At 41.2% G+C, this 21,664-nt stretch overlaps 1 protein-coding gene across 4 annotated transcripts in view; it reads left to right on the top strand.

Moving 5' to 3' along the window:
- The window catches only part of LOC132774322 (carboxyl-terminal PDZ ligand of neuronal nitric oxide synthase protein-like), an 81,162-nt gene that overhangs the window by 50,499 nt on the left and 8,999 nt on the right, over positions 1 to 21,664 (top strand). For 2 of the 4 annotated variants that reach the window (XM_060774335.2, XM_060774337.2), the window contains 3 exons: positions 756 to 923; positions 3,299 to 3,464; positions 7,105 to 7,257. In XM_060774335.2, the coding sequence (XP_060630318.2) occupies positions 756 to 923; positions 3,299 to 3,464; positions 7,105 to 7,257 (487 nt within the window). Of the gene's footprint in view, positions 1 to 755; positions 924 to 3,298; positions 3,465 to 7,104; positions 7,827 to 21,664 lie in introns of those variants that run through there. The other 2 variants (XM_060774336.2, XM_060774338.2) reach the window with 2 other exon arrangements.

Below are 21,664 nucleotides of genomic sequence, written 5' to 3'. Positions count from 1 at the left end.
GTGAGGCCATAAAAATATCCAGCAAGCATGCAAAGAATGAGGAAGTACTCCATCAGTGTCACAAATGGACAGTGAAGTGACAGCTCCCCTGGTGGCCAGAATATCCTCATGAAAAAGCTGGAATGTTAAATAGCCTCTGAGTGTCTGTCTATATATGTTGTGTGTCTATGGCATTGAATGTTTGCCATGTATATGTACATTGTAATCTTCCCTAAGTCCCTTGCAGGGTGAGAAGGGTGGAATATAAATACTGTAAAATAAATAAATAAATAATCATAGGACATAAGGACATGGGCAAGGAGATCTGTGTGACCTTCTTTCTAGGGCAAGGCTTGAGGTTGCTCGGCAAGGTCATTCCTTCCTGCTGTATGATGTCAGTTCCTTTTGTGAATATTGGATGCATGATGATCATCTAGGTGTTCAGAAAAGTAGTGCCCACAGGATGCCATGGAGGAGGTTCTGCTGAATCACACCTTATGTCAGTGGTTCTCAACCTGTGGGTTCCCACATGTTTTGGCCTTCAACTCCCAGAAATCCTGACAACTGGAAATCTGGCTGGAATTTCTGGGAGTTATAGGCCAAAACACTTGGAGACTCACAGGTTGAGAACCACTGCCTTATGGTGACCCAGCTGCCAACGCCTAATCTGTTCTTCTGGGCTAGTTCAAGTGTGTTTGTTTGTGTGTAGGGGAGGGGGGTGGGAGAGAAAGAGAGGAAGGGCCCTTTTGATCCTTACATCTGTTTGTATTTTCCAGAGTTTGCTTCACAAAGAGAATATCCTAGCTGCTTCTCCCAAGATGCTTCTTCCATCTTCTGTCCAGTTGCCTGAGCCAGGAGTCCCGCTGTCTGCTCATCATCAGATGCAGTTTCTGCAGCAGCTCTTGCAGCAGCAACAACAACAAACTCAAGTTGCTGTAGCCCAGGTCACTATCCATCCTGCAAGGGAGGGGAATATAGAGAATTCTTAGCACTGATCACTTAAACTTGAAAAGGAGACCTTCTGGGTGCCTTATTTTTATGGCTTTTGAGTGAAAACCAGCAAGGATTTTAAGAGGGAATGACCTTGGAAGGTAGCCATGCATTTTGAGAGAAGGGGGTCATATTGGTGACAGCTCTAGATACTCTGAAGCCTTTTTATTCATACATGGTTTTAAAACATAAATGTTTAAAGGAACCGTGTACTCTTCTAACTGAGCTCAGTTTAGAGCTTTTAGTCTTTTTATTTGCTTACTACCCATCCCCTGCCACGCGTTGCTTGGCCCAGTCTGGTGATCTGGAAAATGAAGTATTGAGAAAGTAATGGTTTCTAATACATGTAATTTCTTTATGCTTGTGGGTAAACAGTATTTAATTACATTTTCTTGCCCTGGTGAAGGGAGTTGGACTGGATGGCCTTGAGTATTTTCTATTGGTCATAGGGATTCTGTGTGGGAAGTTTGCCCCAATTCTATCATTAACGGGGTTCAGAATGCTCTATAAATCCCAGTAACTACAACTCCCAGATGTCAAGGTCTATTTCCCCCAAGCTCCATCTGTATTCCTAGTTGGGCATATGGAATATTCGTGCCAAGTTTAGTCCAGGTCCATCATTGTTTGAGTTCACAGTGCTCTCTGGATGTAGGTCTACTACAGCTCCCAAACTCAAGGTCAATGCCCACTAAACCCTTCGAGTATTTTCTGTTGGTCATTGGAGTCCTGTGTGCCACGTTTGGTTCAATATCATCATTGGTGGAGTTCAGAATGCTCTTTGATTGTAGGTTAACTCTAAATCCCAGCAACTACAACTCCCAAATGACAAACTCCTTGGTTAGTAGGTGTCTTGTGTCCAAATTTGATGGCAATTCGTCCAGTGGTTTTTTGAGTTATGTGAGTCCCACAAATGAACATTACATTTTTATTTATATAGATGTACCCATGGAAGGCTAGGAATTTTGTAATGATATTTATTGGAAACTAGCCGTCCCCTGCCACGCATTGCTGTGGCCTACATGGGGGTTCAGTGTGGGAGGTTTGGCCCAATTTTATCGTCGGTGGGGTTCAGAATGCTCTGTGATTGTAGGTGAACTATAAATCCCAGCAACTACAACTCCCAAATGTCAAGATTCTATTCTCCCCAAACTCCACCAGTGTTCACATTTGGGCATATTGAGTATTTGTGTAGAGTTTGGTCCAGATCCATCATTGTTTGAGTCCACAGTGCTCTCTGGATGTAAGTGAACTACAGCTCCCAAACTCTAGGTCAATGCCCACCAAACCCTTCCAGTATTTTCTGTTGGTCATGGGAGTCCTGTGTGCCACGTTTGGTTCAATACCATCATTGATGGAGTGGAGCCCCCAGTGGCTCAGTGGGTTAAACCCCTGTGCTGGCAGGACTGAAGACCGACAGGTTGCAGGTTCGAATCCGGGGAGAGGCGGATGAGCTCCCTCTATCAGCTCCAGCTCCTCATGCAGGGACATCAAATAAAAACATCAAATCATCCAGGCATCCCCTGGGCAACGTCCTTGCAGACGGCCAATTCTCTCACACCAGGAGTCACTCCTGACACGACAAAAAAAAAAAAATTGATGGAGTTCAGAATACTCCTTGATTGTAGGTTAACTATAAATCCCAGCAACTACAACTCCCAAATGACAAACTTAATTTTTTTGGGTGATGGTCACTCCTTGGTCAGTAGGTGTCTTTTGTCCAAATTTGGTGGCAATTTGTCCAGTGGTTTTTGAGTTCTGTTAATCCCACAAACAAACATAATGTTTTTATTTATATAGATGTACCCATGGAAGGCTAGGAATTTTGTAATGCTATTTATTAGAAATGCTCCTTGTGTTGTTCTATAATTTCACGACTTGTCCCATTAGAAAATACATAACCATATAATGGGACATTTTCTAAAATCATACAGGTGGTGAACTGGAACTGGGGTTTGTCAGCCCCTTTCGATCCTGTCAGTATTTTAAATTGGATCATGATCGGTTTCTATACAAAGTTTGTTCCAGATCCATCGTGGGTGGAATAAACATGGCTCTCTGGACTACAGCTTCCATCATTTAGACTGAATTAGGCATGGTTACCTTGTTAAAAATTACCTTTGCTGTGGCTATTATGTACATATTATTTAGAAACACGCAAACAATACAGCAAAATATTTTGTGCCCGTTATCTTCCCTCTTCCATCCTTTAAAAACTGGCATCTTGTCTGGAACAGTATTGCAACTGGCAGTAGCATGTACATCAGGGAATAGCTACTGCCAGAGAAAATTGGCACTGCATCCAAGGCTCTTTCTTATTTCTATCCCTCAGGTGCGTTTACTGAAGGATCAGCTGGCATCAGAGTCAGCCGCCCGCCTTGAGGCCCAGGCCAGAGTACATCAGCTTCTGCTGCAGAATAAGGACCTCCTTCAACATATCTCCATCTTGGTGAAACAGGTGCAAGAACTGGAAGCAAACCTGTTGAAAACTAGTACCAGTAAGCGTTTCCTTTCTTTCCAGTTTTTTTTATTCAGACCCTTCTGTTTCTCCTATACAGGCAGTCCCCAAGTTACAAATAAGAGAGGTTCTGTATGTTTGTTCTTAAGCTGAATTTGTATATAAGTTGAAACAGATACATTTTAAGTGTCACTCCAGCCTCCTAAAATTTCAAAAAAGAGTTAAAACCTGGCTTTTTGAGCAAGTATTTGCAAATGCAGTGTAACAAACTAATCTAGATCTACAGAACGATTGGACAATGTGACGGGAAAATGATTTTAGTAATGAGATGCTGAGGACTTGTGTTTTATGGCTTTTATTGTTTCTACTGCTTTTATTATTATTATTATTATTATTATTATTATTATTAACTTTATTTATACCCCGCAAAATCTCCCGAAGGACTCGATGCGGCTTACAAAGGCCAAGGCCGCCAACAACAACAAAATACAAATATCACAGTTAAACTCATAAGCAAATAATAAACGTCAAGCAAAACATTTAAAAACCTAAAGGCCGGGCCAAATGTAATGGACAGAATTTAAAAGTGCTGAACTTGAGAGGAGGTATGTAGAGGTTTTTGGAGGTAGGTGCAATGTGCAGACAATCCTAAAACTTTGCATAAAAATGCAAAAGTGCATTTGGGACATGATGCCGAGAGTTTCCTATTCTGGAAAGGCACACTGGAACAGCCAGGTCTTCAGGCTCTTCCTAAAGATTGCCAACGTTGGGGCTTGTCTGATGTCCTTGGGGAAAGAGTTCCAGAGTCAGGGAGCCACCACAGAAAAGGCCCTGTCCCTCGTCCCCACCAAACACGCTTGCGACCCAGGTGGGATTGTGAGCAGGGCCTCTCCAGATGACCAAAGGGAACGCGTGGGTTCGTATATGGAGTTGTGGTCACGTAGGTGGGCGGGTCCCAAACTATTTAGGGCTTTATATGGTTTTTGTTTTATATGGTCTGTATTATATGTTAATGTTTTTAATTATATTTTATGTTGTTGGTGGCATTGATTGCCGATTGTAAACTGCCCCGAGTCGCCTTCAGGCTGAGAAGAACTATATAAATATGGTAAATAAATAAATAAATAAAATCTGCCTTGCTAGTGTGCATAGATACGGAAATGAAACTGCTGGAAGACTGGTGGGAAACTGCTGGGGAATTTTTCTCCTTGCATGTCATAGTTATGAAGAAAGTTATTCTTTCTGGTAATGAGTCACCTGTGTTCCAGACCTGAGCCTCTGGCTGTTTATTTGCATTTGAATTATATCTGAGTAAGCAAGGAATTTGGCAACTCACTCTTGAGAATTTAAGCTTCTGTTCTCTGGCTCTTTTAGCTGCAAAAAATAATCTTGTGTCACTGGTACCTGATGAGATCTCAGATATCGGATGGGTTGTAGGACATGGGAGGGGGCGGCTGCAAAAGAGGATCTGTAGAGTTATATAACTGTGCCCATATGCTTCGCCATTCCCTTGTGGCTGTCAGAGGCAGTGACAAATCACAGTTTCCCAAATTACACTTTTACTGTTGGGATTTAGTTCTCCTTGTGCATCATCTGTGTCCTTCAATCATTTGGGCATTTTTAATGCTGAATTGCGCTGAGATCATAAGAATTGAATTAACAAATGCCTGCTGAATATCTGAAATAAATGTCTGATCCAGATCCTCTGCAAAGGATGGGAGCAAGAAAAACTATTAATCGGGAAAGTAACCAAAGCGAGGAACAATACACAAGTAATAATATAATATATTGTATGCACATGTAATATTTATCTATATATATAAAAAGAGAAAGGGCGTCCAACAGGACAGCAAAACTCAAAAAACCCCGACGAAAATTTACCAAATTTCCCATGCACATACCTCAACCCACAAGGTATGGACAAATCGATTCAAAATACTAAACCACATTAAAACACACTCACAATTAGACAAAACAACTGAGCATGCGCAATGGTGCCCCGACGCAAGTCCCCGGCACGCGCACATGGCCGGCTGGCCAACGCACCCTCCGCACAAGCCACGTCCCCATCCTCCATCCCCCGCCCCACACGATCACGCCACACCACGCCCCCTCCCTCCCCCGCCCCGCCCCACACGATCACGCCACACCACATGTATATTAAAAATAATCCTGCCTATTCAGAGGAATTAAAAAGCTGGGCCAAGGCTAGTGCAAAATCAAAATATGAGGGGGCCGGGAATTAAGTACAGTGCTATAACAGGCTAATGGCAAAAGCAGCTACGGGTCTGTGGCTGCTCATTTCTAGGACCTATTAGAGGGATGACTGGGGTAATAGGTAAAAGTGCAAGGCCATATTCAACCATGTTTGGGCTGGATTAGAACTGGTCATTCTCAAAGGCTTGTTGAAACCACCAGGTCTTCAAGCTCTTACGAAAGGAGGGAAGGGATGGGGCCTGTCTTATTTCCCTTGGAAGGGCATTCCAGAGGTGGAGGGCCACCACCAAGAAGGTCCTCTCTCTCATCCCCACCAACCATACTTGTGACGGTGGTGGGAGCAAAAGGAGGGTCTCCCCGGAAGATCTTAGGGTTCTTACTTGTTCATAGAAGGAGATGCGATTGCGGAGATAGGCGGGGCCTGAACCGTTTAGGGCAGGGGTCCTCAAACTTTTTAAACAGAGCGCCAGGTCACAGTCCCTCAAACTGTTGGAGGGCTGAACTATAATTTGAAAAAACATAAATGAATTCCTATGCACACCGCACATAGCTTAGTTGTAGTACAAAAAACAAACAAACAAACAAACTTAAAAACAATAAAATAATGAAAATGAAGAACAATTTTAAAAAATATAAACTTATTAGTATTTCATTGGGAAGTTTGGGCTTACTTTTGGCTGATGAAATAGGATTGTTGTTGTTGTGTGCTTTCAAGTAGTTTCAGACTTAGGTTGATCCTGAGCGAAGGCTGGGTAAATGACCTTGGAGGGCCGTATCCGGCCCCCGGGCCTTAGTTTGAGGACCCCTGATTTGGGGCTTTATAGGTCATTATAATTATATATTTTATATTACATGTAATATTACTAATAATATTACAATATAATGGTATAGTACAATATAGTAATATATAATACTGATATTGTACTATGCTAATAATATAATACATTGTGTGTGTATATATCTTGTAAGGTGCTCTGAGTCCCCTTCGGGGTGAGAAGGGCGGCATATAAATGTCATAAATAAATAAATAAGCATTTTAAATTTTAATTATTACATTTCGCTCGACCATTGGTTTTTAAATGCTGTATGTTATTGTTATTGTTATTGATATTGTTTATTGCTTATTGTGTATCTTTTGCTTTTGAGTTTTATTCTATTTTATTTTAACTGTTTTGTATTGATTATTTTTTATCGTCTTTGTTTATTTATGTGCTGTGGGCTTGGCCTCATGTAAGCCGCACCAAGTCCCTTGGGGAGATGGTAGCGGGGTACAAATAAAGTTTTATTATTATTATTATTATTATTATTATTATTATTATTAAATAAATAAATTTATGGCTGAATTGGGGAACAGCAGGTTTGATATTGGGGACTGTCATTTCAGTGGGTGAGCTGCCTTCTTTCATGCTAGCGGCAGAAGAGGTGACTGACTCAATGTTTCACTTTTTCTCCCTGTTTTTAAGTAGGTTCTCAAAAGAGTTTGGTGGAAATCAGCTATCGTCCAGTCACCCTGCCTGTTCTGTGCGACCCAACCACCCCAGCGCCTGAGGACACCTACCTGCTCCAGTTTGACCCCAGTTTTTCCACCATTACCAGCTCTCTGGGCAGCCCCTTAGGTAGGAGTGACTGTTTGGCAAAGCTGGAATGCTTCCATTTCCACTCCGACGCTGTGCCTCCCTTGGGCAGCTTGGAGCTTATCAGGTTCCACGATTCTGGGCTCACCTCTCAGCATGAGTCCAGCACGGATGAGAGCGAGGAGTGGGACTCCTGGGTCCAGGAGGAATCCCTTCGCCTGCTCTGTGTTCTGAACAAACAGGGGCTGGGAGATAACCTGGATGAAGACATTCCAGTGTAAAAGGAAGTAGAACTGTTCTAGGTTTGTGGAAAGTAATGGGGGAGAAAAGCTGTGGTTCAGGAGTCCTTGCACATATGCCTAAATATTCCCATATTTTGCTGTTGCTTTCTATGTCTGAGCACAGGTTCTTAATTGGAGAAGGAATACGCTGTCTCATGTTCTATTGAGGAACAATGTTTCTTCAACAACAGAACTCCCCAACCTTGAATCCTAAGGATGGGATTGCTATTGGCAGGCATTTCCCTAGGCATCCAAAAGATTCCACTGTTACACCACCAGGATTGGCATTGTCTGCTACCATTAGTACCTGGAGAATATCAGCTTGTTTGGTTAAACCCTTGAGAAAAAAATAGCCTTAGAAAGCTGGGCAGTTCTAGATGAGATGTCAAAATCCAGAGTGAGCAGGGATGCCAAAGAACAGGAGGTGGAAGAGACCACATGGGCCATCCAGTCTAATCCCCTTCCAGGCAGGAAAAGCACAATTGAAGCATCCAAGACAGATGGCCAACCTCTCTTTAAAAACCTCCAGCAAAGGAGACTCCACCACACTCCGAGGCAGAGAGTTCCACTGCTGAACAGCTCTTACAGTCAGGAAGTTCTTCCTAATGTTTAGGTGCAATCTCTTTTTCTGCAATTTAAATCTATTACTTCATGTCCTCGTCTCCAAATAATAATATACTGATTAGTTTGGTATTATCATTATTATTCTAATTGCTATTTTTTGTTGTAATTTAGGACACGGGACATCTGTATATTTTCTCTGGACTCATAGATATCTGTGTAGTTAGTATACTCATCTCCAGAGCAGCAGAAAACAACCTTGCCCTTTCCTCCATGTCATATTTTTTCAAATCTTTAAACATAGCTATCATGCCTTCTTTTCTCCAAGCTAAACATAGCCAGCTCCCTAACTCCTCATAGGACGTGGTTTCCAAACCTTTGATTATTTTGGTCAGCCTTCTTTAGATACATTTTAGCTTGTCAATAGGGCCCCCAGTGGCACAGTGGGTTAAACCGCTGAGCTACTGAACTTGCGGAATAAAAGGTTGGCGGTTCAAATCCAGGGAGCAGGATGAGCTCCCACTGTTAGCCCCAGCTTTTGCCAACCTAGTAGTTTGAAAATAATAAATAAATAAATGAATGAATAAATAAATATTTATATACCGCTCTATCTCCCCGAGGGGACTCAGAGCGGTTTCCAGGTAACATCATCAATACATACAAAGTAAACAACATAATCATAAGATTAACAAAACAAAATAAGCCATAACACATATATATTAAAAGTAATCCTGCCTGTTCAAGGCAATTTAAAAGGCCGGGACGAGATTAGTGCAAGCTCAAAAATTCTAGAGGGCCCGGGAATTAAGTGCAGTACAAGTGTGAGTAAATCAATAGTTACCGCTTCTGCAGGAAGGTAACAGCACTCCATGCAGTCATGCTGGCCACATGACCTTGGAGGTGTCTACGGACAATGCCAGCTCTCCGGCTTAGAAATGGAGATAAGCAAGAACCCCCCCCCCCCCCTCCCCGCCTGAGCCGGACACGACTGGACTTAATGTCAGGGGAAACTTTTACTTTTACTAGCTTGTCAATATCCTTTAATCATGATGCCCAGAACTTGACACAGTATTCCCATTAGGTCTGACCAACGCGGAATAGAACGAGGCTATTATTTCTATTGAACTAAGTCCTGAACTAAGTCCTCCATTCGTGCCTCTTCTAATTCTACAGCACTGCTGGTCACAGCTGACCTCCAGCTGGAGCGCTCAAGGGCCAGGGCTTCCCAGTTCTCAGTGTCTATACCAGAACACCAGAACAAATTGGCAGCAGATCTAGCAGACGCAGTGCAATTTCATCTAATTTGCATAATATATGTAATTGGCAGAACTCAGATGTGTTTGTACAGAATGTACAAATGAATGAGATTGTGAATGTTGTGGAGGTACATTCCTTTTTTTATAGAAAACTTTCCAAGGACTGCCGCTGTTTCGTGTCCAGACAGCATTAGCTGAAGGAAATGTTTTAGTTATAGATGAAGAAATGGTTCAATATGAGTTGTTTTCTTCTGGAAATGTGAACCTGGGCACTTCTCAAATCACTGCCACCTCAATTCTAGAAGAGTACTTGTGATAGTTCTCCTTTATGGCACCTTCGGTACTAACTTACACGTCTGTTTTGTGCATTCTTTTACATTCCCTGCACTTGTACAATAATACATGTTTTTCCATGACTTGTATGATTTATGCTGTTCTGTGATCACATGTGATGCTGGTAGCACAGTAAAAACTGGTGTTATGTATAGGTACATCACTCTGCTTTTGCTCTGGGTCTCTAGTAAAAAGGGGTTACTTTCCTTGATCTTTTCCTGTCCCACACTTTCCCCCCTCCCTTGCAGCTACATTCTCATTCTTTTTCTTCATTTATCAGCAATGCAATTATATTACAAATATTATTATAACCTAACAAATAAAAAGATCCTCTCCTATTTGTAAGCAATCCTAAGTATATTCCTTCTTACTTAGGCAATCCCTCATTGTCTGAGTAGGATAGTCTTCCAAGATCAGTGTACTTGTGGGTCCGTAGGTGACTGTGGAGCCCTATTCTTGACCTGTATGTTCTCCCGCAGTGAGGGCATTGGTTTCCAGATGGAAGCCGGTCCCGTCAGGGTTGGCTTGATGCGCCTTCCTCTTGGCATGTTTCTCTCTTTCGTCCTCCATTCGTGCCTTTTCAAATTCTATAGCACTGCTGGTCACAGCTGACCTCCAGCTGGAGCGCTCAAGGGCCAGGGCTTCCCAGTTCTAAATGTCTATGCCAGACACATGTATCGTTTCATAAGAAAACCCCTGTGCCGGCAGGACTGAAGACTGACAGGTTGCAGATTCGAATCCAGGGAGAGGTGGATGAGCTCCCTCTATCAGCTCCAGCTCCTCATACGGGGACATGAGAGAAGCCTCCCAGATGGATGATAAAAACATCAAATCATCCAGGCATCCCCTGGGCAACGTCCTTGCAGACGGCCAGTTCTCTCACACCAGAAGCGAATTGCAGTTTCTCAAGTCGCTCCTGACACGACCCAATAAGAAAACTAAGACATTATTTGAACAACCCCATTTATTCACATAAATCCAAAGTTTGAATCCAGAGAGTGGGTTGAGCTCCCGCTGTTAGCCCCAGCTTCTGCCAACCTAGCAGTTCGAAAACATGCAAATGTGAGTAGATAATTAGGAACTGCTCCAGTGGGGAAGGTAACGGTGCTCCATGCAGTCATGCTGACCACATGAACGTGGAGGCGTCTATGGATAATGCCACCTCTTCAGCTTAGAAATGGAGATGAGCACCACCGCCCAGAGTCAGACACGACTAGAATTAATGTCAAGGGGAAACCTTTACCTTTTCATCCAAAGACAAGAGATTGGCATTTTCAAAAACTGAAATTTTAATGGTTAACGGACTAGTAGTCATAAAGTTACCAATACAGACTCTGGAAACAAAGGTGCTTTACAGAGTCATAATACACTTTGAATTTTGTAAAAACTGTAAGGGATCGCGGGTTTAGGGTGCGGCTCCCTTTTCGAAGAAATCCACAGAGTTCAATAGGTTCAGGTAAAACACCATTTATTCAAGCTGATCAGCATGAGGAGAACAGACAGCTCTTTTGTAAGTGTTCCCACAAACTGCTGCGCCCTCCTCTGTTTTCATAAACTTTTATATACCCTCAGGTAAACAAGAATATTTTTGTCATGGAAAGTACTTTGACCTTTACTCTTCCTGTCCCATCAACCTCTTGATGGAAAGTACCTTCTTTCACCTGCAGACTTTGCGCTTAACCACAAACCAACTTTTTATGTAAGCTTGAATTTTGTATGACCTCTACATGTCACCTCTTGTTTTTAAAACATTTTTCTCTGGGCTGCTCCTTTTCTACAGAGAAGGGGTACATATCTCCTTTGTTGCTAATTTCATTCAAAGCCCCTTGCTTGGCTATTGCTTTCATTACCACATAATAATACATGTATGAAAAGTTGGAGACCATGACACAAGTCAAGACAACAACAGCAAGCTCCTAAAAGTGTAGTGGAAACCCAGTTGTGTGAATTCATAGAAGTTCACTTGAAAAATTATAGTCACAGTTAAGCAACCTGTCCTATAGAATGTGGTAGGAACACAGAAAAATAGACTCTGCAACACGGGGAGGCCTTTCATGTTAGTCGTGGGCAGCTGTGTTATTCTGTTCTCATTTTTTGGTGTTTGTGTGATGTTCAAACAATTGTGTGACTGAAAATTTAGATTGTTCGGAGAAGGAACAATTGGAACAACAACTTTCAAATAATATCCATATAGATTAGATGTTTAACCAATGATCTCCCATGTTCCCTGGATCAAAGAAAGTGGACATTTTTAGCATTACTGATAGTGAGGTGCAAGTAACTCTTCTGCAATAGACACTTTCCTACGCATAAGGGTTGTATTTAAGAGGGCAGCCTAAGGAAGGGAAGATCTTTCTTTTGAGTCAGTCCAATTCTCCAGCCCTACTTTCTTTTCTACTTTCAAACCGTATAATCTCTTTAGATAAATTCGCGGGTTAGCAGGCAAAATATAAGCTTTCTGGCGCAGTGGGTTAAAGCACTGAACTGCTGAGCTTGTTGATCGAAAGGTCGCAGGTTTGTTTCCGGGAAGCGGCATGAGCTTCCGCTGTCAGCCCTAGCTTCTGCCAACCTAGCAGTTCGAAAACATGCAAATGTGAGTAGATCAATAGGTACCGCTCCGGCGGGAAGGTAACGGCGCTCCATGCAGTCATGCCGGCCTCATGACCTTGGAGGTGTCAACGGACAACACCGCCTCTTCGGCTTAGAAACGGAAATGAGCACCACACCCCAGAGTCAGACATGACTGGACTTAATGTCAGGGGACTACCTTTACCTTTTTTACCTACATACTTCCTCATTGCCTCTCCTTTTCTCCCTTCTTTCCTCTACCTTTTTAAACATTTTTTTTTTTAAAAAATCAGTTTCTTCTGTTGTTTAAACCTAATCTTGGCATATGGATGCGATCATGAATTAGGCCCTTTTAAACCAGTTTTGGAAACTATGATTTAAGAAACAGAGACATTTAATATTGAAGCACATTGGGATTATGTGGGCCCACAACTTGTTTGTGTGTTTATAAACTGCAGAGTGATAAGGTGTAAAAGTTACTGGAATTATAAGCCAAGACCATTGCTTGACGAACTAGATTATCAGGGATCCAGCTCAGGGAGAAAGTGCCTTCAAATATGAATTGGGTTGAGGTTTATTTCTTCACCCTTGTTATTTAAATAGTAATCTAGTTGTTTGATTGAATGGTAACAGCAGAGCCATGGAACAGCAGATAAGGTAGTATGGGAAGAGGTTAGTGGCAACTGTCAACATACCTTAGGTATCTCTCATGCTCAGACCTGCTGTATAAATGCCGTCTCTCTAGTCTTCACTGATGACAAAGATAAGGAAGGAAAATTAAAAGTGATGAGATAAAAAGTCTGAAATGAACACACAGAGGTGGAAAGAGTATGCGTAGGCTAAACTGGAAGAAAAGAGTGTTACATAATATAGAGGAAAAATTGATAACATAAAGATTGGGCCTTTTAAGGAACTGGAACCATTATTATTATTATTATTATTATTATTATTATTATTATTATTGTGTTGTCGAAGGCTTTCATGGCTGGAATCACTGGGTTGCTGTGAGTTTTCCGGGCTGTATGGCCATGTTCCAGAAGCATTCTCTCCTGATGTTTCACCCACATCTATGGCAGGCATCCTCTGAGATTGTGAGGTTTGTTGGAAACAAGGCAACTGGGATTTATATATCTGTGGAATGTCAAGGAGGGCGAAAGAACTCTTGTCTATTTGAGGCAAGTGTGAATGTTGCAATTAATGTCCTTAATAAGCATTGAATAGCCTTGCAGCTTCAAGGCTTGGTGGCTTCCTGCCTTGAGGAATCTTTTGTTGGGAGGTGTTAGCTGGCCCTGATTGATTCCTGTCTGGAATTCCCCTGTTTTCTGAGTGTTGTTCTTTATTTACTGTCCTAATTTTAGATTTTTTTTTTAAATACTAGTAGCCAGATTTTGATCATTTTCATGGTTCCTTTCTGTTGAAATTGTCCACACGCTTGTGTATTTCAATGGCTTCTCTGTGTAGTCTGACATAGTGGTTGTTGGAGTGGTCCGGCAATTCTGTGTTCTCAAATGATATTCTGTGTCCAGGTTGATTATCAAGTGTTCTGCTATGACTGACTTCTCTGGCTGAAGTAGTCTGCAGTTCCTTTCATATTCCTTGATTCATGCTTGGGCAATGCTGCGTTTGGTGGTCCCTATGTAGACTTGTCCACAGCTGCATGCTACCTTCAGAAAGATGGTAAAAGCTTGGCTGTGGAACCAAGCCTTTGGGACAGTGCAATAAGGCAGCAATAGGAAACTTTGCTCTGATGACCGGAGTAGTTGTGGATGATTTGAGATGGTTTTAACAGTTGATTTTAACATTGGATAATTGATTTTGGTGTTTATGTTTGTTTATAGTTTATTTATGTTCCAGCATTGAATGTTTGCCATATATATTTTGTGCTCTGCCCTGAGTCCGCTTTGGGGTGAGAAGGGCGGGATATAAATGTTTTAAATAAATAAAACATATGGTAGACTCCTGCAGAGGTGAGAGGATCCCTCTTTTCTTTTGAATGTAGCATTTATTGTTGAAGGCTTTCATGGCCAGAATCACTGGGTTGTTGTAGGTTTTTTCGGGCTATATGGCCATGGTCTAGAGGCATTCTCTCCTGACGTTTCGCCTGCATTCTCTCCTGATGCTTGGATGCTTGCCATAGATGCAGGCGAAACGTCAGGAGAGAATGCCTCTAGACCATGGCCATATAGCCTGAAAAAACCTACAACAACCCAATGTAGCATTTGTTGGATTTTCTTGGTGGGTCTGTAGATAGTTTGTAAGATGATGTCCGAGGATGTCTGCCATAGAAGTGGGCGAAATGTCAGGTCAGAATGCTTCTGGAACATGGCCATACAGCCTAGAAAACTCACAGCAATCCATTATTATGTTTATTTATACCCCGCTTTTTCTCTCCACAAGGAGACTCAAAGCAGCCATTTCAGCTGTTAATACACCCATCTGTGATAATAATACCCATAGCCTGAGATGACAGGATAATTTGAAAAAAATATTGCTAACTCAGCTCAGTAATGCTCATTTTAGCAGGTATTGCTTAGCAGTGGCTCTACACTCACTCATATCTACATTTATTTATTTTATCAGACTGTTTGAGGTTCCTGGTATTGTTTATTACACCGATTTTTTTTCCTTTATAAAACCCTTTCTACGTTCTTTTGTTATCTCCCTAATTTAGAAGCGTGCTTATTTATGGAATTACTTTCTCTGTAAGTGCACTTAAGGCCCGTGTGGTGGTATTAGCATCTTGGCTTTTGTGAAATAAATCTTTCTTACTTTAAAACCTAAACTGTTGTTTCTCTTTTCTTTGCTTCCTTTGCTTTCTCTGTATCTTCTCAAACTTGTGTCTGATGTTGTATCAGCCGAAACATGAAAGTGGCTGATTTAATCAAAGCTCATCACAACCACTACATACCATTTTCCATAATTGGAAAGAACAAAAGGGATGTGCACCTCTCTCAAAAGGATTTCACACAAACATCCACATGCAGATTCTCCCTGCCCCACCTGTTTCTACCCTCTGAGGCAGCACAGAATAGATCTGTGTCCTCTGTTACCTGTGATCAACCTAAACATATTTAAAGGGTGCAGCCATGTTACCCCTCACTCTCCTCTTCACCAAACTGAACATGCTCTGCTCTTTCGATCTTTTCTGATATGTTTTGTTCTCTATACCTCTTACTCTGAACTTGCTCTAACTTGTCTATTTCGTTCCTAAAATGAGGTACCTAGAACTGAACAAAGTACACCAGATGAGGCCCAACTAGTGCAGTATAATAATAATAATCACAACAACAACAAATTTTGTTACTTGACTCTCCCTCATGGCTCGAGGCGGAATGCAACATAGGCAAAACACCTACACCAAAAAACTTAGTACAAAGATGAAAACATGCTGCCAATCAGATGCAGATTTTAAATTCGCAGTTCAAAATTGACTGGGTAGACCTGCCAAAAGAGACAGGACTACAGTTCTGTTTAAAATCCTGACAGCATCTTTAGCTGTCAAAGCTCTTCTGGCAGGTCATTCCACAGTTTTGGGGCAGCTGATAAAAAGGTCCTCTGGGTGATGGTTGCCCTTCGGGTTCTGACTGGTTGAAGTAAACACCCTTCATAGGACCTCAGTGTATGGGATGGATTATCAGAATGCGATCCTCCAGATCTCCTGGATCTAAGTCATTTGTGGCTTTAAAGTTCAGAACCAACCCTTTGTGTTTTGCCAAGAAACTAAGTGGCAGCCAGTGGAGTGATTTTAGTGTAGGTGTAATGTGCTCCTAGCTAGAGGTTCCCATGACCAATCGTCCTGCCATGTTTTGAACTAGCTGGAGTTTCTGAGCTTGGTACAGAGGTAGCCCAATGTACACTGTATTGCAAAAGTCCAATCTTGAGGTGAACACCGTGTGTAATACCATATTTAGGTCTTCCGATTCTAGAAAGGGGTGCAGCTGGAGTATAAGCTGAAGCTGGTAATATACACTCCTGGCTGTCACATCTATCTGAGCTGACATTTACAGCACTCCAAGTAATAATAATCATCTGGCAATAACCTTTGAGTGTTCCTGGAGAACAGGAGAAGTCCCAACAGACTGCCAACAATTAAATATTGTCTCCATCTCTAAAAAAAGGGGGCAAAGAGGACCCGATTGATGGGGAAAGAATAAGGGTGATCCTGCTCCCCTCCAAGTTACTCAGGCACCTTTGCTTACATTGGCAAAGGTGTCTAAGATGGTCAGAAGTGCTTTGGACCTCCATGGCTAACACTATAATTACAACAACATGACACAGACAAGTGCCACACCATTTTCCCCGTGCTGCAGAGGGCAGGGAAAGCAAGGTAATGGTACTGGCTGATGTGAACAGCAGGGCTGGTTCGCACCAGCAAAAATTGCAGAGCTGAATTCCCTAACTTTCCTTAGTGTGTTAAACAGCTGTGCCCACACTGGGAATGAGATGGCTCTACGTGACATGGAAACACACGGGACCAGTTCTTGCTCACTTTAGCTTATAGTGCACATGTCAATGTCACCATCAAGAATTTGTTGGACAGCCTGTGCCTAGCAAGAGGAAATCTCCCAGCAAATACCCAGGCAGCTGAAATCCCCCATAACGACTATTTTTACTTACAGTATTTATATTCCGCCCTTCTCACCAAGAAGGAGACTCAGAGTGGATCACAGAGCACATATATGGTAGACATTCAATACCGTTATACACTGACAACACAGAGAACTGTCCATAGATAGAGGTATATATAGGCTTTCCCATCTTCAGCATCTTGGAGGCTGTGCTCAATTCCGGCTGGGGAGGAGGGGGTGCTGTTGCAAAGAAACTAACTCTTGCATATTTGAAATTTTCTGGGATTTGGAAGCCTATAATGGTGAACTCCTACTGCAGTGCTGCTTTTATTTTCTTCTGTTTATTTTTCACAAAATACTCTCAAATCTGATTACTCTCATTGCTTTCTGTATAAGTGAATTGCCTTTGACATATAATTCCACTCCCCCCCCCTTCTGCTATATCTTTCCAATCAGTAGTAATCACACTATGTCTCTGTTTTACCTATACAGAAATATTTTTCTTCCTGCACTAGGAATTCAACGTCATCTTGTTTGTTTCTCAAACTCGGTGCATTGGTGTACAGCCATTTGAAGCCTTGCTTGTTCTCATTATTTTAATGTCCAATTTATTCTCACTGTAGAATTCACATCCTTGTGGTTAGATATGTCTGTTTCAGCTGTTACCTTCAACTCTTGAAGCCCATTCATCTTGGTCTTAATAAGGTGCAGCTCATTCATAGTCAGTATGCCTAAAAAGGTCCCGGAAGACACATTTCTTCCATCTGTAACATCTACGTAAGCAGTGATTTTCTTTTACTATCTTAATAGCTCATCACCTCCAGTGTAATGTATTCTGGAGGAGCTCTAAAAACAGAAATGTGCTGCTAAGAAGTACGGATGTATTCTCACTTTCTAATAAAAACACATTAAACACATACTCGCATGAGTGGGAATAAATATGTCCCTGTGCCAAAGGCATACCCAACAAGGTCTCATGATGGAATCATGGGGATAAGTAGTGAGAAAAAAAATGCCTTGGTCAAAATATCTGAATTCAGTAGTTAAAATGAACTGTAGCAACTCAATTTTTTTATACAAAAATGAGTGTTCTCCATTGGGCCAACTTGACTTTCTGTGATAATATATCATCAGTTGGGTGCCCTCCCAATCTGGCACCAACTGTTGCTCTGGCCAGAGTGAACAGAGAGGGGAGCAGAAGCTTTATTAATAATATAATATAATATAATATAATATAATATTGATAATATTATAATGTAATACAATATAATACTACCACAAATAATACAATATTATAATTATATATTTTATATTGCATGCAATATTACTAATAATATTACAATATAATTATATAGTACAATATAGTAATATATAATACTGATATTGTACTGCGCTAATAATATAATATATCATGTGTATATATATCTTGTAAGCCGCTCTGAGTTCCCTTTGGGGTGAGAAGGGCGGCATATAAATGTTGCAAATAAAATAAATAAATAAATAAATAAGAACCTTCAGTGATAAGAAAGATTAAGAGCAGGGTTATGGACAAATGAAACTATGCACTTTATATGCTTTTTAAATTTTGTATACTGATATATGTTTATTATTGCTTAATGTTAAATCTTTTTTAACAGTTTCCTTTTTATTGTTGGTACTGGTTTTTATTGGCACTGATTTTTTGCTGGAATTGTAAGCTGCCTTGAGTCCCTTCGGGTGAGAAAGACTGGGTAGAAATAAATAAATAAATTCTTCCTCTAAATTCTTGGAGGTGGGTGGCAGTGTGTCTAATAGTGCTGGCTCCATTCACTGATCCATCCAATAATACAGTTTCCTCTAGGGCAGGGGCCCACAAACCTTTTGAACAGAGGGCCAGGTCACAGTCCCTCAAACTGTTGGAGGGCCGGATTGTAATTTGAAAAAAAAATAATGAATGAATTCCTATGCACACTGCGCATATCTTATTTGTAGTGCAAAAAACACTTTAAAACAATACAATAATTAAAATGAAAAACAATTTTAACAGATATAAAATTATTAGTATTTCAATGGGAAGTGTGGACCTGCTTTTGGTGGATAAGATAGGATTGTTGTAGTGGTGGTGGTGGTGTGCTTTCAAGTCATTTCAGACTTAGGTTGACCCTGAGCGAGGGCCGGGTAAATGACGTTCGAGGGCTCCCGGGCCTTAGTTTGAGGACCCCTGCTCTAGGGCAATAGTTCTCAACCTGTGGGTCCCCAGATGCTTTGGCCTTCAACTCCCAGAAATCCTAACAGCTGGTAAACTGGCTGGGATTTCTGGGAGTTGTAGGAAAAAACATCTGGAGACCCAACAGGTTGAGAACCACTGCTCTAGGGTTTGGTTTCCGGACTCCTGTGGATACCAAAATCAGTGGATGCTCAAGTCCCATTATATACACTGACATAGTAAAATGGCATCCCTTATATCAGTGGTGTCTAACTTGTGACCTTTTAGATGTTTTGCACTTCGGCTCCCAGAATTCTTGACCATTTGACAAGCTTGCTAGGGCTTTTGGGAGTTGGAGCCCAAAACACCTGGAGGGTCACAAGTTGGACACCTTTCCCATATATAAAAAGGCAAGCAACTCAAACAAGTGCCTCAGAGAACCTGAAACAAGTGATACGGCATAGTGCTCACTCAGTGCCCAGAAAAACAAAGGCTTGTTTGGGGATATTTTCTCCAAATATTTTCAGTCTGTGGTTGATTGATTCTATGGACACAGAATACATGAAAATGTAGATCTGACAAAATGGAAAGCATCTGGAGAAAAAGCATGAGCCAAACTGGCCCTTAAATTACAATAGGAAAATCTAAGATCCCTCCTAATCCATACCAATTTATCCAGTATCCCATTTCCAGCAGTGACCACTTGTGGTGTTTCTGCAAACAAGAGTTACAGCACCCTCTCTTGTTCTTTGTAATCCCAATAACTGGAATTTGGAGGAATACTGCTTATCAACCTCGAAGTTTCTTTAATCTTGGCAGACACAAAATCTTGATGTCCCTGTATGACCTCTCTAAATCTGTCTAATTGCTTTCACTCCATCAAAGTCAATCTGTTACCACATCTTGTGGTAACAGATTCCATTAACTAATTGGATTTCAATCCATCAAAGTCAGTGATCGTTACCGCATCTTGTAGTAACAGATTCCATTAATTAATTGGATTTCAATCCATCAAAGTCAGCTATTATTACCATTTACTGTAGTAACAGGTTCCATTAATTAATTGGGCTTTCATCTAAAGAAGTATTTTTGTAATTTTGAATCAATTTATTTCCTGATCCTGGGTGTTAGTGTTATGAGAAAATATGACAAACTAGCCGTCACCTGCCACACGTTGCTGTGGCCCAGTCAGTGTATATGTGTTTTGTGTGTATATATATATGTGTGTGTATATGTGTGTTTGCGCATGCATTGTAATGTATTTTTGTTTGTTGATTTTTAAGTCTCTTCTGCTGTGTTTTTGTGTTTTTATGAGTGATAACTCGTTGGCCTGATAGGTGTATTGTGTTCAAATTTGGTGTCAATTCGTCCAGTAGTTTTTGAGTTATGTTAATCCTACAAATGAACATTACATTTTTATTTATATAGATATCTGTCTACTCCTTCTGCATAAGGCATAATTGTAAAAATTTTGCCCATCTCTTTCAGTTCATAATTTTGTTGGCCGTTCCTTCCCACACATACTCAAGCTCCACAAAATCCTTCTGTAATGAGTCAGCCAGAACTGCGCACCATATTCCAGATTTAGTACCTGAAAAATATATTTATCAACAGACATCGTCATACTGAAAGTTTTGCCTTTACTCCCTTTCCTAATAATCCCTAGTATGGAAAACACTTTCCCAAAACCAAGAACAGCAGTCAGCACTTGCAATTGAGCACCTGCCATAATCACCCTCTTTTCTGATCACTCATCCATTGTTCAAGGAGCCACGATGGCGCAATGGGTTAAACAATTGTGCCAGCTGAACTGCTGACCTGAAGGTCAGCAGTTCGAATCCATGAGATGGGGTGAGCTCTCCATTTGTCAGCTCCAGCTTCCCATGCAGGGACATGAGAAAAGTCTCCCACAGGATGGTATAACATCCAGGCATCCCTTGGGCAACGTCCCTGCAGACGGCCAATTCTCTCACACCTGGAGTGACTTGCAGTTTCTCAAGTCGCTTCTGACACACACAAAAATCCATTGTTCAGACCTTGTTGGTATATAGAAATTTTATTGCGTTATTGCGATTCAGGAGTAAATAAATAATAATAGTAATCATCATCTCCCCAATGGGGACTCAGGGCGGCTGACATAAGGCCGAGCCAAAAAATTATTCCAACAAAAGAAGATACAAAACAAAAGAAAATTAAACATAACAAAATACATAATGTAACAAAATAAAATAGACAACGCAAAATCTATATAAATAAAAATGTAATGTTCGTTTGTGGGATTAACAGAACTCAAAAACCACTGGACGAATTGGCACCAAATTTGGACACAAGACACCTAACAACCCAATGTATGTCCTTCACTCAAAAAATTGATTTTGTCATTTGGGAGTTGTAGTTGCTGGGATTTATAGTTCACCTACAACCAAAGAGCATTCTGAACCCAACCAACAATGGAATTGAATCAAACTTGGCACACAGAACGCCCATGACCAGCAAAAAATACTGGAAGGGTTTGGTGGGCAGTGTCCTTTGGAGTTGTAGTTCACCTATATCCAGAGATCACTGTGAACTCAAACAATGACAGAACTGGACCAAACTCTACATGAATACTCAATATGCCCAAATGTGAACACTGGTAGAGTTTGGGGAAAATAGAATCTTTACATTCAGGAGTTTTAGTTGCTGGGATTTATAGTT

The sequence above is a fragment of the Anolis sagrei genome, chromosome 4 (genome assembly GCF_037176765.1).
Source record: "Anolis sagrei isolate rAnoSag1 chromosome 4, rAnoSag1.mat, whole genome shotgun sequence".
In the NCBI taxonomy this organism is placed as follows: Eukaryota; Metazoa; Chordata; class Lepidosauria; order Squamata; family Dactyloidae; genus Anolis; species Anolis sagrei.
Note: the sequence above shows the minus strand (reverse complement) of the source record. Positions and strands in the feature narration are given on the sequence as shown.